This window comes from Stegodyphus dumicola, chromosome 1, assembly GCF_044657685.1.
Source record: "Stegodyphus dumicola isolate Sdum_Otavi_A_Nest chromosome 1, ASM4465768v1".
NCBI lineage: Eukaryota > Metazoa > Arthropoda > Arachnida > Araneae > Eresidae > Stegodyphus > Stegodyphus dumicola.
The window spans coordinates 16,104,295-16,126,660 of NC_140768.1; the positions used below are offsets into that span (position 1 = coordinate 16,104,295).

A 22,366-nucleotide genomic window follows, 5' to 3' on the forward strand; every position below is an offset into this window, starting at 1 on the left:
GAGTGTGTATTTTTTAAAAAAATTATGTCTCGTTCAATACTGTTTTATCCAACAAGCTATTTTATTTTTATAAATATCTCAATGCCATTTGCGCACGTAAATAGTTTATTATGATTCAAGACCAGGATAGTGCAATTTCAAAGCATCTAAAGCTTTTTTCCATTTTAGAAATTCTAATATTTCCCATATCAGCATCTATTTCGACTTCCTTTTACTCGGCTTCACTTCTAATCTCCTTTTGAGCGACTTCAGTTACTTCATCATCTCCAAGTAATTAAGCTGATCACAAGTAAAACATGATTGCAAGAAGTGACAAGATCCAGTAACTAAATGGCCGAACACCAGGAAGAAGTTGATGGAAAGATTTCGAAGAACTTCTTTTACCGTATTTATAATTCCATTCTCACACATTTCCTGGAATCATCGTCAGACGAATTTTAAAATTTTACATCAGAAATCTTTCTGATAATAGTGACTGCGCTGCATTACTTTAAATTTTCATATGACCAGTGGGTACAGGCGAAATTTCGAAATAAGCTTAATGTGATTCGAAAATTAAGAATGATTTCTTTTTAATGTCCTGCATCTGTCATACATTTGGTATAGCAATAGCATTTTGTTGCGTGCTATAGCAATAGCAATACTATAGCAAGTTGTTACTGCACCACGTAAGGATCAGCCAAGGACAGAAATAGATTAACAGGATCGGCTTTCGATTTTCAATCTAAGAACGATCTTACATCGTTCCAGAGCGAACAGCTCCAGATCATTCAACTACAACCTTCTTTCTAAAACCTTAAATAAAATACAAGAAGTCAGAAGAGATTCGCTTTTCGGCCTTTGGGAGGTCCTTTGACCTTCTCCAAACTCTACGTCCTCTATTAATTCTAAAGTTAATCCATACAAGGCTTCCCATTGCAGAATTAGTTTCATTTCTGTGACAAGCATACTACTAATAATCCAGAGATATCAGTAATTTCGGCGTTTAACAAAATAAAAAATAACCCTGAATATTTAAAAGCTCCTACAGCGTAACCAAACACATACAAAATGTGTTAAATACTTTTGTTAAAAGCTGAGTTTAATTCCTAAATGATCTTTTTTATAAGAAATATGTTTGTTTTACTGCTCTGTTTAAACATCGTTTCTTAAAAGTTACAGCTTTAAGAGAAACTTTATAATCCAATGTACTTACATGAGGAATTCGATCTTCGTTCCAAATCAGTTTTAATTATATTAAACAATAAAATTGAATGCAGAGTGAGTAACAAATATTCTTTACCTAAATTCTAGCCGAAGGACCATATACCCTTTTTGTCTCTTTTTTATTAAAAAATATCGATGCAGTTGCTAATTTATTCTCACAAGGGCATTATATGAATTCCATGTATAAATGAAGATTTTTTTTGTACTTACTACCAGCGGAGGTCCGACCTCCGAATCCAAGAGTGGCGGGTGAGGTGACATTACTGCTGTCACTACAGCGTACAGCGAGACGAGAGTGGCGACCATGGATATCCAAGAGAGGGATGGAATTGATCTGATCTCCCAGAACATGGCCAGGAGACAAGCTGCAGGATATGCAACGCCGCAAAGTGTTACAGCTGTATGAAACGGCCCATCACCGTATGGAAGGCAGCTGTATGGCTGCAAGTCAAATGAAAAATTTGTTTTACTTTTGCTAAAAATTCAAACATAATTACTTCAACTGGAAAAATTACTTTCGAAAACTTAATAAATGTGTGTTGTTACTTTAATTCCAAGAAAAATGAAAAATTTCTTGATAAAACATTAAAGGTTAATCTTTGAATTATGGTAACTTGGCGATTTTTTGGCAAAAATTTGGCCACCCACCCTGCTACAGCAACCTGCTAGTTTTTGTTTGGACGCCATTTTGTTTTCACGAAGTAAAGGCATATTTCTTTTTTTTTTTTTTACTCAACATTTCCAACATTTTTTTCTAACAATCCGCTAGCCGAATTACGCTTATACTAGAACTTTTATGGAACAAAAGTGCTTAATCATGACGAAGATTAGGTGCGAAATCGGGACAAAGTGCAGAATCGCTCACTGCTTGCCGCGTTTTTACGAATTGCACATACACGGTATCATCCATGTACACGTCGACCTATTTTCACTTCAAAAAACATCCCAGAATTGCACAAAAATGGCATTGCGCACACTCTTGACTATATCCATGTACACTGCTAAAGTCCTGGCTAGTAACCTTTATCGCCTTACCCAAATGTCGCCAAACTACCTGTTACCATATTCCAAAGATTAGCCAAATTCAATGCTGAAATAACTATTAAACTGCAATTTAGAGCCGGATTAGATATTTTTTGCACTAACCTTATTAGCATGGTTTGCTTTCAGAAGTTGCCGATATTTTACAATTTAATAAATGAAATCCTTAGTATTTATGGGCCCACCAGCGGCCGAGCGGTAAAGACGCTGAACACTGGTAGTTCGGTCCGAGGTTCGAATCCCGCGAACGGGCTGGATGCATGGGTGTTTTTCGTGGCTTTCCCCATGTGTAACGTGTATACGAGCCAGTTTCCCTTAGAAAGTCCTCCACGAAAGGCATCCCTCCCCTTAGGCAGATAGCCCTAGTGTGCTTTGGCATAATTAAATACACCACACCACCTTAGTATTTATACTGTACAGAAAAGGGTCTAAAATTTTAGTTGCCTTCAACCTATGAAAACGTACTATATACGACTCATAAGCTTTAGACTAAGAAGCATCACTATTAGTTTTAGAAGTAGAAGTTAAGACATACTTACAAGTTAATTGCTTTAAAACCGTTTAAAATTTAACCTTGAATGGCGTTCTTCTTATAAAATATATTTTCAAGGAAATGAAACGTATAAACTTCTTTTGCAAATTGAAAATAATATATGTTGAAGTAATAATTAATTGTTGTAACTAGATATAACCGTTCTTTACAAGGAGGAAAAAGAAATATACAGAACATAAATAAATTAGAAGTAGTAAGGATAATGATTATTAAAAAATAAATAAATGAAATGCACATAAACTAATTTTAATTTACACTGTTTCAGATTTTGATTTTTGTTCAGAAAATGTGATTAATGATATTTGTGTCTTCAAGAACTATTATTCATAAATATATTTCTATTTTAAAATTTTTTTATAAAAAAGTTAAACTAAGTTTCGAATGCAAATATTTTTTTAAATATTTTTATCCATATTCTCTGAAAAGAATTTTTGGACTAAGACAGTATTAAAATGACTAATGGTTAAGAAGGTCTGTATTCTGTGAGATCCATTAAAAGCTACAAAGGATTTCTTATAAGTTGAAACAGTTCCTCTAAAATTATTAAACGATGAGATACTGGAAAATGAAAAAAAAAATAATTCTCAAACTGTCACAATTTTAAGAGTGGGTAGCATTCACCCAAAATTGAATTACTTAGACAAGAAGGCTATCTGCATCCACATTTTGCTAAAAAAAGTGCTTGTTTTGTGGCTAAACTTTTAAGTCCATATACTATAAGCAGTTCCACAGCATACATTTTGCAGATGAAGTTCTTCAACCCTTGGGGCCAGCTGGGTTTCAACCAGGTATTTAAAGTTATTCACTTTGTCATAAACATTCATTTACGTCATAAAAAGCCATGCTTTTTGTCAATTCTTTCTTGAATTCATTCGTAACCGGATCACGAAAGACGTAAATTCAGTTAAAACTTTTAATACTCTAATTCTTTTTTAACTCGTTTAAATATTGAAATTATCAATGATTCTCAAATTTACGTAAAACTGTCTACAGGAGGGGAGACTTGCAAATTTATTGTTGCAATTTCGTGAACTTGCTAGATGATCCCTAGCATTATGCTGACAAATTTCACACCAAATTATTCCTGACATACTTCAAAGTTAGGATTTTCCTTCTTTTAATTGATGCAAAAGTGGAGATAGAACGTTTTTAAGATCATGGTAGCATATCGATTATAAGGTTTACATAAAAAACAAAAAGATGCGCACTTATTAGGAACATATCGAAGCTAAACGTCTTGGGTAGAAAAGATTATTGTGGTTGACTTTTATTAGTATTGGCTCTTTAGAATCGCCCTGCGGTTTTATCTATGATAAACACCATGGAGGTAAAAAAGGAAGGAGGGGACAAACCTGGCCTAAGAGTAAAGTTCTGCTCCTAGGCTTCGGTCTCCAGATGGGGTGTTTTTTGTTTACATTCAGAAGCTCCCATTGATAGTACTTCGACAAGCGATAGTTCCATACAAATCGAAAAACGGGACGGGGGTATAAAAGAAACATTCATTGCGTGATGTATAATAATAGGGGGATCGGAAAGTAATGTCGCTTTCTTACATTAAATTCACGTAAATTTTTAACACGTTTTTATTTTTAATCAATAATGTAATCACCCTCGTTATCAACAACCTTTTGATAACTGTAGTGTGCAGATTTTCAATCCCCGTACCGATTTAAATCAATTGGTTTTTGAGTAAAATATCTCAAAATGACATTTTGGACTTCATTCAAATTTTCAAATTTTCAGGCACTAAGAAAACGTTGTAGGGATCGGAATAAATGGAAATCCGAAGTAGAATATCGGGCGAGTATGGTGTGTGATGCTCAATTCATTCCTCCAATTAATTCATTTTTTCCAGTGTCCGTCTTGCACAGTGCGGTCTTGCATTGTCGTATTGTAGAATGATGCCTTTTCTATTGACAGTCGCCGGATATTTTTCGATTCAAGATTGGTTCACTCGATCCAATTGTTCACTATAAAGATCTGCATTAACAGTTTGTCCAGGTTTTCAGCAATTCAAAATGAACAATTCCGCGAATACTCCACCAAACACACAGAAGCGCCATTTTGGGATGCAAACCCTTTGTAACTCCTATTAAAACTGCCTTTTGAATTTTGCATTATCATATAGAACCCAATTTTCGTCTCCAGTAATCAAGCGATCAAAAAACGGTTCTGTATCGTGCCGTTGAAGCAATACTTTGCATGTGATTGGATCGGGTGGCTTTGTTCTCTTCGGACAGATTATAGGGGACTCAAACACCTGCTTATTTTTCCAATCTGCTTTAAATACTCTTGGACGGTCGACCAAGGTTGGTTAAGAGTGGTTGACATGGATTTGCTTCCACTTCTGCCCTTAGCATGTTGTTGTCGACGTGCGCACGCAGAAACGACATTACTTTCCGGTCCCCTATTTGCAATTTGTATAGTTTAAGACATTTACGCAAAACACATCTTTTATTATTGATGGTAATAATAACTTTATTATAATATCTTGGTTATTTTTCGATAACTAACAACAGCGATTTTGATTATGAATTTGTTTTATAAAATTCTAAGCTGTTGAACTACAAAATACAGATTTTAGCAAAAATTGTATGCTCAAAGAATAAAAATATCTTACGGTACCCTTAAAATTGTATAGTCTTTCCATACCCTTGACAGAGAATTCACTACTTTTATTTTACGTTCCAAACGCCCAAATATTTTAAATAAAATATTTTTTTGTCATCGATATATTATTGTAACATGTATTTTTTTTTTTTTTTAATTTTAAGAGGTGAGGCTATATAGTTGCTCATTTTAAATACATCATTTTATTTTTATATGACTGAAAAATAATCACTTTGGGTTTATACTTTTTACTTATTTGGTTTAATTACTTATTTGGGTTAATTAAAAAATAAAATTACCACCAAATGCTGCAATCCTCGTCAAAATTCATAAATATACACACAGATGTGCCAATAAGTTAACTTTTCCTTGATTTGTAACCACGCATTTGTGTAAAATTATATACAGTTTTACACAAATGTGTGGAACAGAAGATGTATGCATTTACAAATTCTTCGAAAGTACCGTGTGCGGTCAAAATGATGTGACCATGTGAACGTGCCACACCTTAAAGACAGCTTATTAAGAATTTAAAAATAGGGTGATCGACGGAGGTGAAAACATTTGTCAACAAAGGAAAGGCATTGAGTGCTTTACCAAAATATCTTTACTAGAAGATTTGAATTGGATAATGAATGCACCCTAAAACGTGTTTTAAGTCAAAAGTTTGAAACTTGATGGCTAATTGTAAATATAAAATTGTGCATGTTAGAATATTTGTAATTAGGCACATAGGTCAGGTTAAGTTTTTATTAAATAGAGTAAGCCATGCAAGGGCTATTTGCCTAAAAAGAGAGATGTGATTGTGAAGGAATTTCGAAGAAAAACTGACTTTTGAATGGGTGTTAAAATAGTGCATGTAATTTTCATTCAAATTATATTTGTACAAATTTCTCATGTAAAACTTTAAGGTATATGCTAAATTATTGTAAATTACTTTACTCAAAAAAGATTGTGAATGCACATAAATTAAAGATTTGTACATGCCGAAAATGAAAAGTTTGAAATATGTATGGGTATTTATGCATATGCTTGCAAAACGCATGTATCTGCCTTTAATAAAATACGTAAATATTTATTAAATTATTTATAAATGTATTTGAAATGAAGGATTTATTCATTCACAAATTCCTGTGAAAGTCACTGTGAAGAAATCTAATTATTAAATGTATCTAAATTTATAATGATTATAAATATTATCTAAATATATAATAACTTTAACATTGAATTGTAAATATAAATTAAAATTATGTTCACAAATATGTTATAACACTATTTAAGCAAGAATTGGTTGTACTGGAAAGCAATCTGTTAAAGAAAGCTTAATTTTTCTTGTGGCACTAAGAAAAAGCAGCGATCCGGTTACTTCGGATGACTGATATCTGCAGGATTCGTAACTGGAATTCCGTTGACATTTTTAGTTCCCTTTCCTCAGGGTATTGATAGCGGCAAAAGCTATTTCTTCCCACAATTTAAAGAACATTTTCAGTTTAAATAAATCTGACACCAGAAGTTCAAAAACCAAAGAAGAGATTTCTGAGTTTTTGAAACACTTTATGTATCCGGAAGTAAACGAATCCTGAAAATGGTAAGTGGAAGCATATAGAAATGTGAGCAATTTTTTCTCTGAAAGACGCGACAAATTATTATCCTCCTTGTGATTGTATTTCTTGCATAAATAAATCCAAGATAATTATGTTTTTTTTTTGTTTGTAAATTATTCTTTTCGGTAAACTTAACGAGGTTTAAGCACCAGATTCATTTAAGTAAAGTCATTTAAAAAAAAGAAACATTAACTTCATACTGAAAGTTATACTAATACGTTTATCTACGAGATGTGAAAGCAAATCCTAAGAGTTTCATTACAAAAATTGCCAAGTGTTCTTGAGTGGACCTTAATTAAAGATGATGTCTTTGAGGAAAAGCAATACAGTATAAAAAGGTAATACATAGGCTATCCAAGAATCAAGTCGTCGGATGCAGTTATTACTGAACATACATTAGCCCTTATATATCATAAGCGGTAATGTGTTATCTGTAGCTTAAACATTATTAAAAAAACAGTCACAAATATATTGATGGATGGTACAGTGACAATATTATTAAACCAGGTTTGATTTTCATTGCCGTTATTGCCGTCACACTGCGCAATGCAGAACAATTCGTGACTCGTTTTTAGAACCAGAGGCTGACGATTTAAAGTACAGCAATTCTTTGCTAGTGAGTTATTTCACATTTCGAAAACATACTGGATAAACATAATTCAGTTTATCAATCAGAGCTATACGCCATTTATAAAGCCTTGGAATGGATTAAATCCAATTTGATCAATAAATGTACAGTTCATATATATTCGGATGCCTATTCAGCACTCGTCGCCCTCTCTCGGCCGGACCATAAAAATGATATCATGAATAAAATTAAAAATGATTATGTGAATTTAAAATATAAAATGTCAATCAATATTCATTGGGTAAAGGCCCATATTGGTATCATTGGGAATGAGAGGGTGGATTCCCTGGCAAAGGAGGCTGCCCTGGGGGAATGGAATATCTGAAGGTGATCTACAACATTCTAAAAAAGTTACAATTAGCAAAATGAAAGATCGCATGTGTAAAATCTGGTCTGATCAATGCAATGTGTCTCCTAGAAGACACATTGCATTGATAAATGCAACAATTAAGAAGAATATGCCTATGTTTTGCGATAAAGACTATAATCAATTAGTAACAATGCATGGACGCTTTCCTATGTACTTACAGAGATTCCATCTCCAGGGAGTAAATTTATGCCTTAAATGTGATACTGCTGGTGACTGCATATTGACACTCACCGGGGGGGTGTAAGAGCCTTACATGGAATCGGAAGTGTAAGAGAAATGATTCAAAATTATAAAAAAGGAGTAAAATTTACACAAGACATTATGAAAGTCATCAATTCTCATAAACATGTCATCGGTATCTCTGATTGATCGAGCTAACGTACTGAAAGCGTTCAATTTATGGAAACTACCCTTAAAGGGAGAGAAAGACTTTATATGCAAAGGTCCAGGGACAACTTAAATGTTTTTGTGTTTTTATGTGGCGTGTTATTCTTTTTAGTATATTAACCTACTTTTCTTTTCTTTCTGTTAAGCTGCTAAATTTTTTTTTTTTTTTTTTTTTTTTTTTTGGACACGGCCGGCTCGTGTTGTTTGTTGTTGAAAGGGTTCCGCCCGCTTTTCTTCATAAGGTTAACAAAACAGGCGGAAGGGCTGCGCCCGTATAAAACAAAACAATACAAAACATTTCGAAAACAAAGGGATCAAACGTCGTTACGATCACTGCAAATGCAAAGGTATGTATCCCTGAAAGCTCATCAGCTGGTTTTCTCCGGGAAAATGCCGTATTCTGTTGCAAATCACAAATCGTGTCGCTGGTAGATGAGATTCAACATATAATCTCAGTGGTGAATTTAGACACATTGTGGCCGTGATACAATGCTCAATGATAACCGAGATACAATGATCCCATTTACCAAGTGTTTACAAGACCCATTTACCTAACGAATGCCCGTGATACAATGATCCCATTTACCGCAGCAAAGATTCATTAAAAGAGCGCCCAAAACAATTTCAGTGAGTCGTGACGGGAGAATTGTGAAATAAAGTTTTAGAAGAACTTTATATTAAAGCTATTTTAAGGAATTTTCACATTTGCAGCAGTATGCGAAGCTCAAGATTCAGACCGAGCATAAAAAATGATATTATTTCAGTTAGTTATAATCGGAGATCCCGAATACTATCCTTTTAGTTACCCCAAATCTGCCAAAGATTATCTTCACAAACTCGCAGATGTAAATGTAACAACAGTAGGCCAGAAAATACATAGCCAGTTTTATTTCAAGCATTCTGGATTAAATTAGTTTCTATAAACATTCAATGGCAATGGGAACTTTGGATCCATTTCCACTCTCTTGAACTTGTTTCTATAAATATATCTATTTTATTAGTATTTAATTATTTATTGTGTAATTCCCGGCAGGTTCCATTACTGTAATTTTGTTTTGCATTTTTAATGCATGCATCAATTAATGTAATTTATTATATACTGTCTGGCATTTTTTTTAATGCTACACGTATTTTTTTATTCCTCCACTCTGTTATTCGTATTACCTCCTTCAATGACCATCAACTCTGAGATTTTTGCCACTGCGATTTTGTTTTGTCCTGTTTGAGTATATTTCAGTGCAGTGAAATCAAGTTATGTCGTACATACACATTTCTAAATTTACCCCTTCTGGGTTTATTATGTATTTCAACAAGCATCCCATCTAATTCATCTATTCATATCTTTGAAAATACAGTGTCTTCGGTGAGCATTATCTGCCATGTTTATTATGTAATCACTATATTAATTTAGAAGTCAAACAACAAAAATTAGCCTTATATTTGCAAATTTTTACAGGACTAGTTTCGATGGTTTTACCGAACCATCATCCTCAGCTGCCTTTAGGGAAATTATATTTTAGTTCTCGTTTCATCAATATATGGCGCCAGTAGCTTAACTCATATCCAGTCACTTTTATCTTATCTTATCTAATCAGTATATTTTATCTCGTTCATATGGGCTTTGGCAGCTGAGGATGACGGTTCGGTAGAAATCATCGAAAACAGTCCTATAAAAATTACAAACTGTTTTTTTTTGTTTGTTTGTTTAACTTCTAAATTGATGCTTATTCGGCGTGTAATTTTATCTTAATGTAATCACTATTCTGCTCTATTCATTGAGTTCCTCTGTTTTTTATTTGTGTCTTGCTTAATTACTGGTCATATGCACAATCTCACTACTACTTTTTATGAAATTGCAATGCTGTGTGTACAATTTACGTTCATTTTATGCACTTAAGTTTTTAGATCCCTATATGTTATCAAAACCACTTTAGTAGAAGTTGCAAATTTTCAGAATATGTTAGGTTCTGGAAACCTTGCGCTTAACCATTATTTAGCCAATCACGCTCATAACAGTCCTTCAGTCAAGCCACGTTGCCATTTTCGTATGCGTTCTTTTTATTGTATTCTAAGTTCTAATGGTTTTTATTAATAAACAGGGATATATTTTGTCTTAAGTCTAATTTCAAAATATGGTTTTGTGAAATTTGTCAGCAATGTAAGATAACCGTAGTAAAATTCCAGCAGGAATACAGAGTTTTACCGCGAAATTTCTAAAGGAAACAACGAAGGGATACATTCGGTAAATAGCCGTTGCTGCCGAGGTTTGCACGATCCCGAGTCTCTACAATTCTCTGATTTTTTTTAAGCAAACACAGACCGCTATGTATATGGGCACAAGAATAGAGCAAAAAAAATTACGAAAGATTTGGAGAACATATATTTTTTAATTTTTTAATATCACGTAATTCTAATTTGATAATTCAAATTTTCATTTTAAATTGCTAAGATATATTGAGTTTTCATATGTTAATAATGTTTGCCTATTTACGCTAAATATCAACAGTTTGAGAATCTTTTTAAAAAAGTCGCGAAAACCACCAACATGCACAGATTTGTACCGCAGTAAATTTTACCTTTCCGTCTGTAAAAAATCGTCAAATTGCTCCATGTGGTTGCGTTAACACATAAATGACTTTACTTATTAGTTATTTTATTCCTACATGCTTTTATTTATTTATCTCTCTTTTATATTCTCATCTGCTCTTTCGCCCATTAAGTATCAGGGATTTCTTACAATCTTATTCAATCGCCAACTCTATATTCGATAGTTGGAGTATATATTATTCGACAAAGACTGTTTTCGAAACACGTGCAACCTAGGCATTATGTTACAGATATTACAACAGTGGGTCTTCTCGGCCGTTATGCTAATGCTCCACAGATCTGCCGCTCTTCTGTTAGAGAAAACAAACAAACAAAAAAAATGAAAAGATAGGAAGCAAAAAATATATATTTTAAAATGAAGGCTGACGAAAATGGTGAAAAAAAGCCATAAGAAACTAGACCAGAATAAAAGAAATTTTACAATAATGTACTTTATTGTCAAAAGCTACGTAGGTAAGTTGAAAAATAAGTTTCCCCTGTCAACTGTGATCAGAGTTGTGTATGAAAGTCAAAAAATAGAATGAGACATTAAAGATATGACATACCTTTATTTTTCCACATAGGTACCAAGTACGTTGAGACATTTGTCATATCGCTTGATAAGCTTCAAAAATCCCTCCAGGAAAAAATCAGGACTTTGCATATGGAAGAAGAGTTGAAAGGCTATGGGCGAAAGGCGACACAGCAGGAAAACGCGCAAGTCACCGATATACCATTGGGTAGAGGTTGCTGCAAATCAAGCAGATGGCGCTGTTGCAGTGCCTGCGCAAAGCGGGAACCAGCCTCTCATTTGAGCTCCGGTAGGTATGGAGAGAAGGTGCGTTTTGAATTCGTGGTCAAAGGAGGAAGTGAGAGCGGTTATCCGCTATGAATGGGCACGTGGAGTATCAGGAACAGAAATTCATAACCGCCTCGTGGAAGTCTATGGGCCAGGTGTGATGTCGAAGCAAATGGTGCGGAGATGGTGTCGCACATTCAGTGATGGACGTCAGCAAGTGGAGGATATACCGAAAGCTGGACGGACGCGCACGGCCACTACAGATGCAAATGTCAGGAAGGTGGATGACATGACTAGAGCGAACCGGCGTATCACCATCGATGAAGTAGCGGAAGAACTTGGAATCTCACATGAGCGAGCTCAAAACATCATCCACGACATTCTTCGATACAGAAAAGTGTCAGCACGATGGGTGCCCCGACAATTGACCTTTACACACAAGGAACAACGCATGGGGTCAGGCTGGAACATCTCGTGCGTTACCATGAAGATGGCAATGACTTTCTGTTTCGGATTGTGACGGGGGATGAAATGTTGGTCCACCATTTCACGCCAGAATCGAAGGCCGCATCTATGGAGTGGAAACATCCGTCATCACCTGTCCGAAAGAAGTTCAAGACAACTCCCTCTGCAGGTAAAGTGCTCCTCACAGTTTTCTGGGACGCCCAAGGAGTTTTGTTGCTGGACTTTTAGGAGGTTGGAACTATCAATGCTACGCGCTACTGTGACACCCTGTCGAAATTGAAAGAGGCGATTCGGAAAAAGCGGCCTGGCCTTCTCACATCTGGCGTTCTGCTATTGGATGACAATGCCAGACCACATTCGGTGACGGCAACGCAAAACCATATTGCAACTCTTGGTTGGGAGCGCCTACACCATCCGCCATACAGTCCTGATCTCGCACCAAGCGACTTCCATCTGTTTCCGGCTTTGAAGAAAAATCTCGGGGGAAGGCGCTTTGGAAGCAATACTGAAGTGAAACAAGCCGTTCAACGCTTCTTCCATATGCAAAGCCCTGATTTTTTCCTGGAGGGATTTTTGAAGCTTATCAAGCGATATGATAAATGTCTCAATGTACTTGGTACCTATGTGGAAAAATAAAGGTATGTCATATCTTTAATGTCTCATTCTATTTTTTGACTTTCATACACAACTCTGACCACAGTCGACAGGGGAAACTTATTTTTCAACTTACCCTCGTATTTCCTTTTGTAGTCCTTTAGTGACATACAAAGTAGTAAATATTTTAGGTAATAATAAATGTAATTTGTTTTACACCAGTTGCAGTCAGCAAACTGAATTGAATAAAGTTCCTGAAATACAAGTCCAGTATCGGCCAGACATTAAAACCGCCGAACACAAGCACTTCCATAGGGCTTCAAACCTCAGCAAACGGCATAGTTACATGACAAGCTCCTCCATATAAAATGCAAATATATTTCATTTTCCCTCAAACAAGTCAGTTTCTTAAAATGTTTCCTTATACCCAAATATTTAATCAAACTAAATTTGCTTTTCGCACATTCAAAGCTTTATTCTATAATCTCTATAAAACTGACGCTTTGGTTCTTTCTTTATTATTTGAAGAAGCTTTTGAATTGAGGTTCAAATGCATTATCCAATTCATTATTTTCCGAATCAATCACTTCAGATGCTGAGGACTAGAATTCTTTTTCCTTCTTTGTCAATGATAATTTCCTTTATATCTTTATATTTATTTAAAACCCCACAAATTATATTTTTCAATTCCTCTTGCGTAAACATATTACTTTTTAATGCTGTGTAGTCTTAAAACATCTAAATCTCACTGCATACAATTGATAAACTTGACTGCAAGTTAAAATATTCACAAATTGTAAAAATAGAGTACCTCCTCCTGACGACGTTATGTCGAAGTTGATTGGGTTCCTGTTCTTTTATGTTCGTTTTCCATCTATCCACACACCCACCCACAAATCTTTCCATTTATTTATTTATTTATTTAACTTTGAACTATCTTTATTTTTATTTGAAACCACCAGCTGCTTACGTAAAGTATCTGATCGCTGGTATCTCGATAAGCGAACGAGATGGTTACACGGGCGTTTTCGTGCTTTTCTCTTGTATATCGTGGACCCTAGCCATTTTCCTTAGAAGTCTTCCACAAAGGCTTTCCTTCCCTTAGGGAAATAGGCCCGCGTGCTTCGCGGTAATAAAAGAAATCAAGCCAGTAACTTTTATTTACTTATTTATTCTGTTTTATCTATGGGAACTTAGCAATTAGTTTTAGCTTACAAGTATTTTTCTTTGAGTATGTAAAATCAACTGTAATTTTTTTTCTCGGATTCTTTAAAATAAGTGCAAATTACAATTATGTTGAAAATTTATGGGAGCATTATCGATAAAACATTGAAATAAAGAACGGTAGTAAAAACGAAAATCCGATGCGGTCACCACATGACTTCCTTGTATGGCGAATTAAATGTTACACATTTTTGCTGCATTTCATTTAAACTTATTTCTCCGAATTTCATTAAAGATATATTTTGCATTCCGTTAATTCAGTTCTCACTTAGCATTAAGACAAGAATGCATAAAAAGTATAGCATTATCATTAAACATTGTAAAATACAGAAAAATTTAAAATACCAAATACAGTTAAAAACAGTCTTAAAAAATTGTACAATTAAAATTTCTATGCAAAAAAAAAAAAGAAAAGAAAAGAAAAGAAAAAGAAAAAAGAAAAAAAATCGGCTGATGGAATGGAAAACAGATTTTTCGGATTGATTCAACAAAGGAGAATGAAATCTTGGACAATACCTACTTGAATGGCGGGAAAGATTCCGAACGTAGCCACTGAAGCCCAGCCTTGCAAGAACAACAAATAGATGTAAAGGCTTCTCGAATACCTTGGCGAGCGGATGCTTACATGTTTGGAAATATCTGTGGGTTTATTAAAAGCTTCCATCTCGTGAGCAGAGCATTCCTCCCCCTTAAAGCATGTGACCTATCAAATAAAAATTTCATGACACATATCTTCATTGTTTTAATATGTCTCCGTAAACCATTAAGAATTATAAAACATGAACGGCTAATCTTTGGAATATGGTAACAGGTAGTTTGGCGACATTTTGGTAAGGCGATAAAGGTTACTAGCTAGGACTTTAGCAGTGTACATGGATAAAGTCAAGAGTGTGCGCAATGCCATTTTTGTGCAATTCTGAGATGTTTTTAAGTGAAAATAGGTCGACGTGTACATGGATACCGTGTATGTGCAATTCTTAAAAACGCGGCAAGCAGTTTGCGATTCTGCACTTTCTCCTAATTTGGCATCTAATCTTCGTCATGATTAAGCACTTTTGTTCCATAAAAGTTCTAGCATAAGCGTAATTCGGCTAGCAGATTGTTGGAAAAAAATGTTGAGTAAAAAAAAAAAAAAAAGCCTTTACTTCGTGAAAACAAAATGACGTCCAAACAAAAACTAGCAGGTTGCTGTAGCAGGGTTGGTCGCCAAATTTTCACCACAAAATCGCCAAGTTACCATAATTCAAAGATTAACCAACATGAATACATCTCGTCATCAAAGAACGATTAACAGATATATTTTTTTTCAGTTTTAGATAAAATTTCTAATTAATAAGAAACATAGAAATAGCTAAATTAACTTGTGTGCTAGAAACCAGAAAAGGTACTACTTCACATATATTTCAAATTTGTATGTCTTCAGTAGAGGTTGCAAATGTAAAACTTCTTGATGACTTTCTTCAATGAATGACTCTTCTTATACAATAGATTTTTACGCTAGTTAACAGAGAATTACAGTTCATACTATGTTTACATATATTTTTACAACAGATATTAATTTCAATAAAGTAGCAGTTTTAGGTTATATTTCTCAATCACTCAAGCATACCTAATAATTGCTCCATATTTATTACAGACAATTTACTTCATAAAAACTACGAGGCACAATTTTCTTATTTATAAAATTAAGTTTAATCCTAGGGCTCTTATTATACAGACTTTTACTACATATACTCATCTTTACAAGGGAAGAACTGGTATTTTCTTTTATATTGGAAAGCGAATCCTAATTTTTTGGCTTTAATTAATATATTTTTGTCATTACGTGGTGATGAAAATTTCATACCTAGTTTCTCACGAGAAAGTTTAGGTAATCAAAGCAGTGCTTTTAATTATATTCACACAGAATTCTAATCAACTGAATTCATTTTTTCAGCAAGTCCAAATTTCGTACTAGCTGTTTATAATGCTAATTTAGAAAATATTTAAAGCAAATAATAATAATTTTATACATAATTATATCATATATTTACACACTTTCATTTGAAAACTGTTATAAACATTTAAAATCAAGGAAAACACCCATTAAAAGCTGCTGTTATTTGAAGAGAATAATAACGCTTTCTTTGGTAAAAAGTACTTGAATAATATGGCTGTCCATTAATATACCTTTGTTTAACTGGCGGATGGCATCACACTACTTAATGATTATTTTTATCAGGAAAACCACTATCATGCAAATTTCCTACAGGAAATTTTCTTATGTATAAGTTAAAGAGATTCCAAGAATTTCCTAAAATTAGCATGTCCTTAATCATCAAAATTGATTAATAAAAAAAAGAATCAGAAATTCGTGGCTTCGATTACTCGATTTCTGTGTCACAAACGCACTTTATCGTATCAAAATAAGAAAACTAAACTAGTCAGATTGAGAGAATTATGTTAAGTTTTACGTAGAGTTTAATTTGCATTGTGTTAACTTCTGTTTGATTCACATCACGTACAATCTCCAGACAGGAGGGTCATGTAAATTAACAACTTTTAAAGTAATGCCTTTAAACTATGCGAAATATAGTTTAAAATCTAGTTCGTTTAATTGCAACTCGTGTTTTGGGTGATGAGAGGCCACCATGCTGACCCAGAGAACTAGCACCACTCTGTTTAGAGCAACTTGTCTGTCGGTTATGGTGCTTCATTCGAGACTAGTAAGTACCTTTTACTTAACCACTAGCACTGCAATTAACCTTTACTACTTACTTTGGCTGAAAGTAAGTAGCAAGCTAAAATTGGCTTGTAAGGATTATGTTAATTTTTTTTAAAGTTTTAAGTTCCTTTCCTGTCAAATTCTTAACTTCAACTTACTACTTCCGGCCAGAACGTAGTTTCGGAATCACTCTGAATACATAATGAGGAAGAGCGGTATTTAACCACGAAGTCCTTTGGTCTTATGGAGAGAGAATCAGAGTTTCTGATTTGCGCGCGTCTGCCTTTTTGTCTACTCTCTCGCAAAGCTGTTACTACTCAGGCCCTTGATAGCTTTGCAGTCAATTAGAGTTAAGAGGCCAACTCGGTTAGAATCTTGATAGCTTCGGCTATATCTCTTTAGTTTAAATTAGTTTTAGTTTACTTCTTAGCCTCTTAAGTTCAAGCCGAAGTGTCGGCTTTTATTGTACACTCCAAGACGGAGTTCTGTTAAATCTTTTTTGAATAATAAAGGGTTATTTACCTTTTCATCTTGTTTCTTGTCACACGAAATCAAGAGGTTATTCGCTTAACTGTTCTTAAGATTCTTCACATTCAACAATAACTTATCATTTACAAAGTGAGGAACGCTATAGGCTAAAGGGAGAAAAAAGCAAATGGCTCGTATGAAATGAATGATTTTGATAATTGCAAATTCCCAAAACAGGTCGCCTAAGAAATAAAAGTTATTGCATGGAAGTAGTCAATCTTTTAGTTTTAACGTATCAAACGTGGAAAAGTAAAGTATATTAAACTTCAGATCCCTGCAAGTAGATTGTAGGCTAGTGTGAAATAAATGATTTTGATTTTTGTAAATTCACAAAATAGTTCGCCTGTTATTACACGAAAATAAATAATATTACAAGAAAATAAACGTTATTACAAGAAAGTCATGAATTTTAGTTGTAACCTATCAACAGTGAAGAAAGTAAAGTTTGTTAAACTTCAGATCCCTGCAAGTAAGTAGAATGTAAGCGCGTATGAAACATATGAAAAACTCATTGAACACGTATGAAAAATCATTTCAAAATTGTAAATTCCTCCTAAAAGTTCGCCTAAGTTATAAAGGTTATTGCAGTAAAGTAAATCAGTCTTCTATTTGCAACCTATCAAGGGTAGACAAATCAAGTTTGTTAAACTTTACATATCTGCAAGTAAGTAAATTGTAGTTATAATACCGTATTATGTAGTTATAATACCGTAAATTGTAGTTATAACACCGTATTATGTAGTTATAATACCGTAAATTGTAGTTATAATACCGTAAATTGTAGTTATAATACCGTAAATTGTAGTTATAATGCCGTAGTTATAATACCGTATCATTATAATACCGTATTATGTCAGGTTCAGCTTATATAAAATATTTCAAATTTCATAAATTTTTATTCTTCGTATTATTTTAATGCACGAAAAGTAATTAAAACTGTTTCATACTAGGCGATTACTTTTTCACAACTAAAATAAGTAATAAAACGACATCTATTTTAAAAAATTAAAATGGGCAAATATTTGCGCAGCTTTGTTTTTGTAACGAAACGAAGTATATATAAAAATACACTTCATTCCAATAGAGCTGTATTATAAGATAACTCATAAGATCTCTAACTTATGAGTTACTCTGATTTATGACTTTAAAGGTTCTGACTTATGATGAGGTAATTTTATACTATGACTTATAACTCTGATGTCTAGGGTATCTCGGTCATATCAGGCTGGCAATTCATAAGTAACTCTAAGGGAGGAGGCTTTAGGTGGAGGTACTTTTAAAAATAGTGTAAATAGTAGAGTTTTAAAACTGCTCGAAACTTATAATTAAATTGAAATAATCCAAAGAAGAAACTAAACGGAATTCATGGATTCGAGTAACTCATTTGATACAGCATAAGTGCGGGAAACTGGATTTTATTTCCATTTGAGACCTCAGATCTCAGCAGTTTTAGGATCCGTTTAATTAACAACTTATGTATTAAAATAGTGACAATATATTCAGTTAGTTCACATACTTCGGGCCCACCAGCGGCCCAGCGGTAACGTCGCTGAACACTGGTAGTTCGGTCCGAGGTTCGCGAACGGGCTGGCTGCATGGGTGTTTTCGTGGTTTTCCCCATGTGTAACGTGTATACGAGCCAGTTTTCCTTAAAAAGTCCTCCACGAAGGCCTCCCTCCCTTAAGGTAGATAGCCCTTGAGGGCTTTGCCGTAATCTAATAAACCAAACCACATACTTCGAACAGAAGTCTAAACAACACCGGGAAAAAGTTTTCACTAAGCCTAGAATCCAAACAATTTTAAGTTATTTATCATGTTTTCACTCGTGCAATTTGAATCATTATAATACCGTATTATGTCAGGTTCAGCTTATATAAAATATTTCAAATTTCATAAATTTTTATTCTTCGTATTATTTTAATGCACGAAAAGTAATTAAAACTGTTCCATACTAGGCAATTACTTTTTCACAACTAAAATAAGTAATAAAACGACATCTATTTTAAAAAATTAAAATGGGCAAATATTTGCGCAGCTTTCTTTTTGTAACGAAACGAAGTATATAAAAATACACTTCCTTTCAATAGAGCTGTATTTTGCATTGTATGTCGCATGAAAATAGTTAAGGTTCTTAATTAGAGAATTTTAATACAGAGTAATTCATATAAGTCCACAGGAAGTACGTCGTAGTGCCCATGTATGAACATTAGAATATTTTGAAAGTAGAAGACGTGAAAAATGGGCAGTGCCCTAGCCGGGACATGATCCACGGACCTCTCATTGCCCACCGAGTGTTCTGACTGCTACACCATGAAGGCATGCTAAGAAGGCGGGAGAAATACTTCATACTCATAGATTCTAATTTTACAAACTTGAGCTCACAAAATATTTTTTATTATTGAATTTTTTAATATATACAGATTTATATATAAACAGCATTTATTTATAACATAACAGATTCATATATAAAAAAATATTTATTTACTAAGAAGTTTATTTCTTTAAGTATATTTATATATTTTGAACTCCTTTATCACCTTATAACTAAAAAACATTATTCTATTTTTCATTTTGGTATATCCTGCAAGAAATCTATTTCCTACATTTTAAAAAATGCTAATAGGGAAATAAGTTTACCAGGCAAAAGTATTATTGTTGGAGATTTGAAATAGGATGATTGTATTCTTTCCGTTACATACAACAAAGATAATACTTGTAGAACAAATGGAACGAACCATCATTCGTGTTTGTAAAAAATCTACTAAAGATTTTCAATGTGCGTATCTTTCATTATACGATAGGGTCTAGATAGATGTAGTTCCTATCCAATACTTAACGGCATTACGAATTTTACAGTACCACTTTTCAATATATATATATATACGTTCCACTTTTCAATACCACTTTTCAATGCCACTTTTCAATTACCACTTTTCAATATATACGTTCTGATAAGGGCTTTGGTGGGAAAGAGAAATGAAACTGACAGTACGTAAATAAATTAACAACAAACTTATTTCTTTTGGCTCAATTAGAGAAAGTGTAGTTCCAGGTGTATTCAGGTGAGAAAACAAAATAAAAGATTCCGATAACTGGAGTTTTAGACATCTGAATCCTAGTATTTGAACAAGACTTGGATTGGATTAGTTATATCACGACATAACACTGAAAGGCTCTCTGAATGGAAGTGGCTTTGTGGAGGATATTTTAAGGGGACTCATACACCTTAAAACCCATAAGATGTTCGAATAGGTGACTGTTGCAAGAATTGGGATAACTTATTTATTTTAAAAGCAATTACAACCAACTTTTTACATAATGTAGCTGCTTTCTGAAATAGTAATCAGAAAGTTTGTGTTGCCACAAATATTTTTATAATTTAATCCGCTTTGTGACAACATTCTTCGTCATGTTTCCAACTAGTTTAAAACATTTTGTTTCATAATTTAATTCCATATTTAATATATAGCTTTTATAACATTTGGAAACTACTGTGAACCTAAAATTCTAAAAATTTCATGTTAAATTTTTATTTTATTTTGAGTTGAGTTTATAAAATGTATTTTATTAAAAAAATTTGTAATGTTTTCGTCCATAAAATTTTTCAGTATTGAAATATTCATCAGATTGTTGGTTCAGTTAGAAAATAGTGCCCATATAAAGAATTCCATCAAATTTCAAGTATGTACCATGAGCCATTTTTAAAATATCATGCGCGCAAAGTGGAAACATGGCGAAATATTTTGTCACAAAGAGGATTAAATTACAAAAATATTTGTGGCAACACAAACTTTCTGGTTACTAGTTTCCAAAGCAGCTATATTATGCAGTCAGCTGTAAAATGTTGGAAGAAATTGCTTTTAAAATAAATAAAATATCGCAATTCTTGCAACAGTCACATATTCGAAGATCATGAGGGGTTTAAGGCGTAAGAGTCCCCTTAAAGGAATTAGCTTGTATTCCCTACACAGGTGGAAAAGTCGTAAAACTCCAATTCAGCTGGCTTCGTTGGGATTTGATACCTGGCCGAACTACCAGTGATCAACGATTTTACTATTTGGTTGCTGGTAGGCCAATATTTAAGTGTTTCAATGTATAGAGTAATTCATATAGGCCCACAGGCAGTACGTCGCAGTTCCCATATATGTTAATTTTGCAAACTTCAGCTCACAAAATGATTTTTATTATTGAAATATACGTAACTGCTATAAAGAAACACAAGACACGTTTTATTATAATTGAAATTCAGAACGTACACAACGTTCAAATTTCTTCACTGTTCACATGCAACTTCACAGTTATCATTGACAGATTAATTGCTTGAATTTAGATATTTATGAGTTACCTACATACTTAGTATTATATTTAAAAATCTGACACGCATACTGTATTCCGCATACCTTTCTTGATATATTGATAGGTTATTGAACAGAAAGGCAAAGAGCCATCAAACGTCTAGCATTACATAATTAAACCATTTCTGTGATCTTTGCCAAAACGTAAGAGTTGCATTGATGCAAAAAGGACTTTAGGAAGATTTATCACACCATTCGAAAACTTACTTTTTCTGTCTGACAAAATGGAAGCTTGTCGAGGAGAATGAAAGCTAACCAACTCAATAACACCATAGCCAGCAAGATGGCGAAGAACCACTCTGGTGAAAAGCGAGGTTCTTTGACTTGGTAGGTCTGTACGAAATGCGTCATATTTGTTCCATTGACAATGTTAGTTCTGGTTTCATTGACGCATTCTGGATTCTCAATTCCTTGAGCAATAGCCACCAAGCTTGGCACCAGACCACTCAAACCTTCCCCAACTAAATATGGTGTTAGGTAGCATGCCCTGAAACAATAACATGACATAAATTTTACGGTCAGGTGATAAACTGAGCAGTAACGAATCATTAAAAGATATCCTTTTAAATAAGCTTTAAAACCACTTTATGATTATGAAACATTTTATGGTACTTATGTATCATCTTGTCGATTCTGAAATAGTCTCTAAGCAGCATGATTTAGAGCAGCGCTACTAAACCTTTCGACTAACTTGAACCATCTAAACAAAAAT

At 33.8% G+C, this 22,366-nt stretch overlaps 1 protein-coding gene across 4 annotated transcripts in view; it reads right to left on the reverse strand.

The window, feature by feature from the left end:
* Positions 1 to 22,366, reverse strand: part of LOC118203275 (solute carrier family 52, riboflavin transporter, member 3-A-like) — an 87,269-nt gene that overhangs the window by 10,699 nt on the left and 54,204 nt on the right. For all 4 annotated transcript variants that reach the window (XM_085813048.1, XM_035375549.2, XM_035375547.2 and 1 more), the window contains exons 4-6: positions 21,862 to 22,141; positions 14,588 to 14,770; positions 1,417 to 1,647 (exon numbers count right to left, since the gene is read on the reverse strand). In XM_085813048.1, the coding sequence (XP_085669174.1) occupies positions 1,417 to 1,647; positions 14,588 to 14,770; positions 21,862 to 22,141 (694 nt within the window). The remainder of the gene's footprint in view (positions 1 to 1,416; positions 1,648 to 14,587; positions 14,771 to 21,861; positions 22,142 to 22,366) is intronic.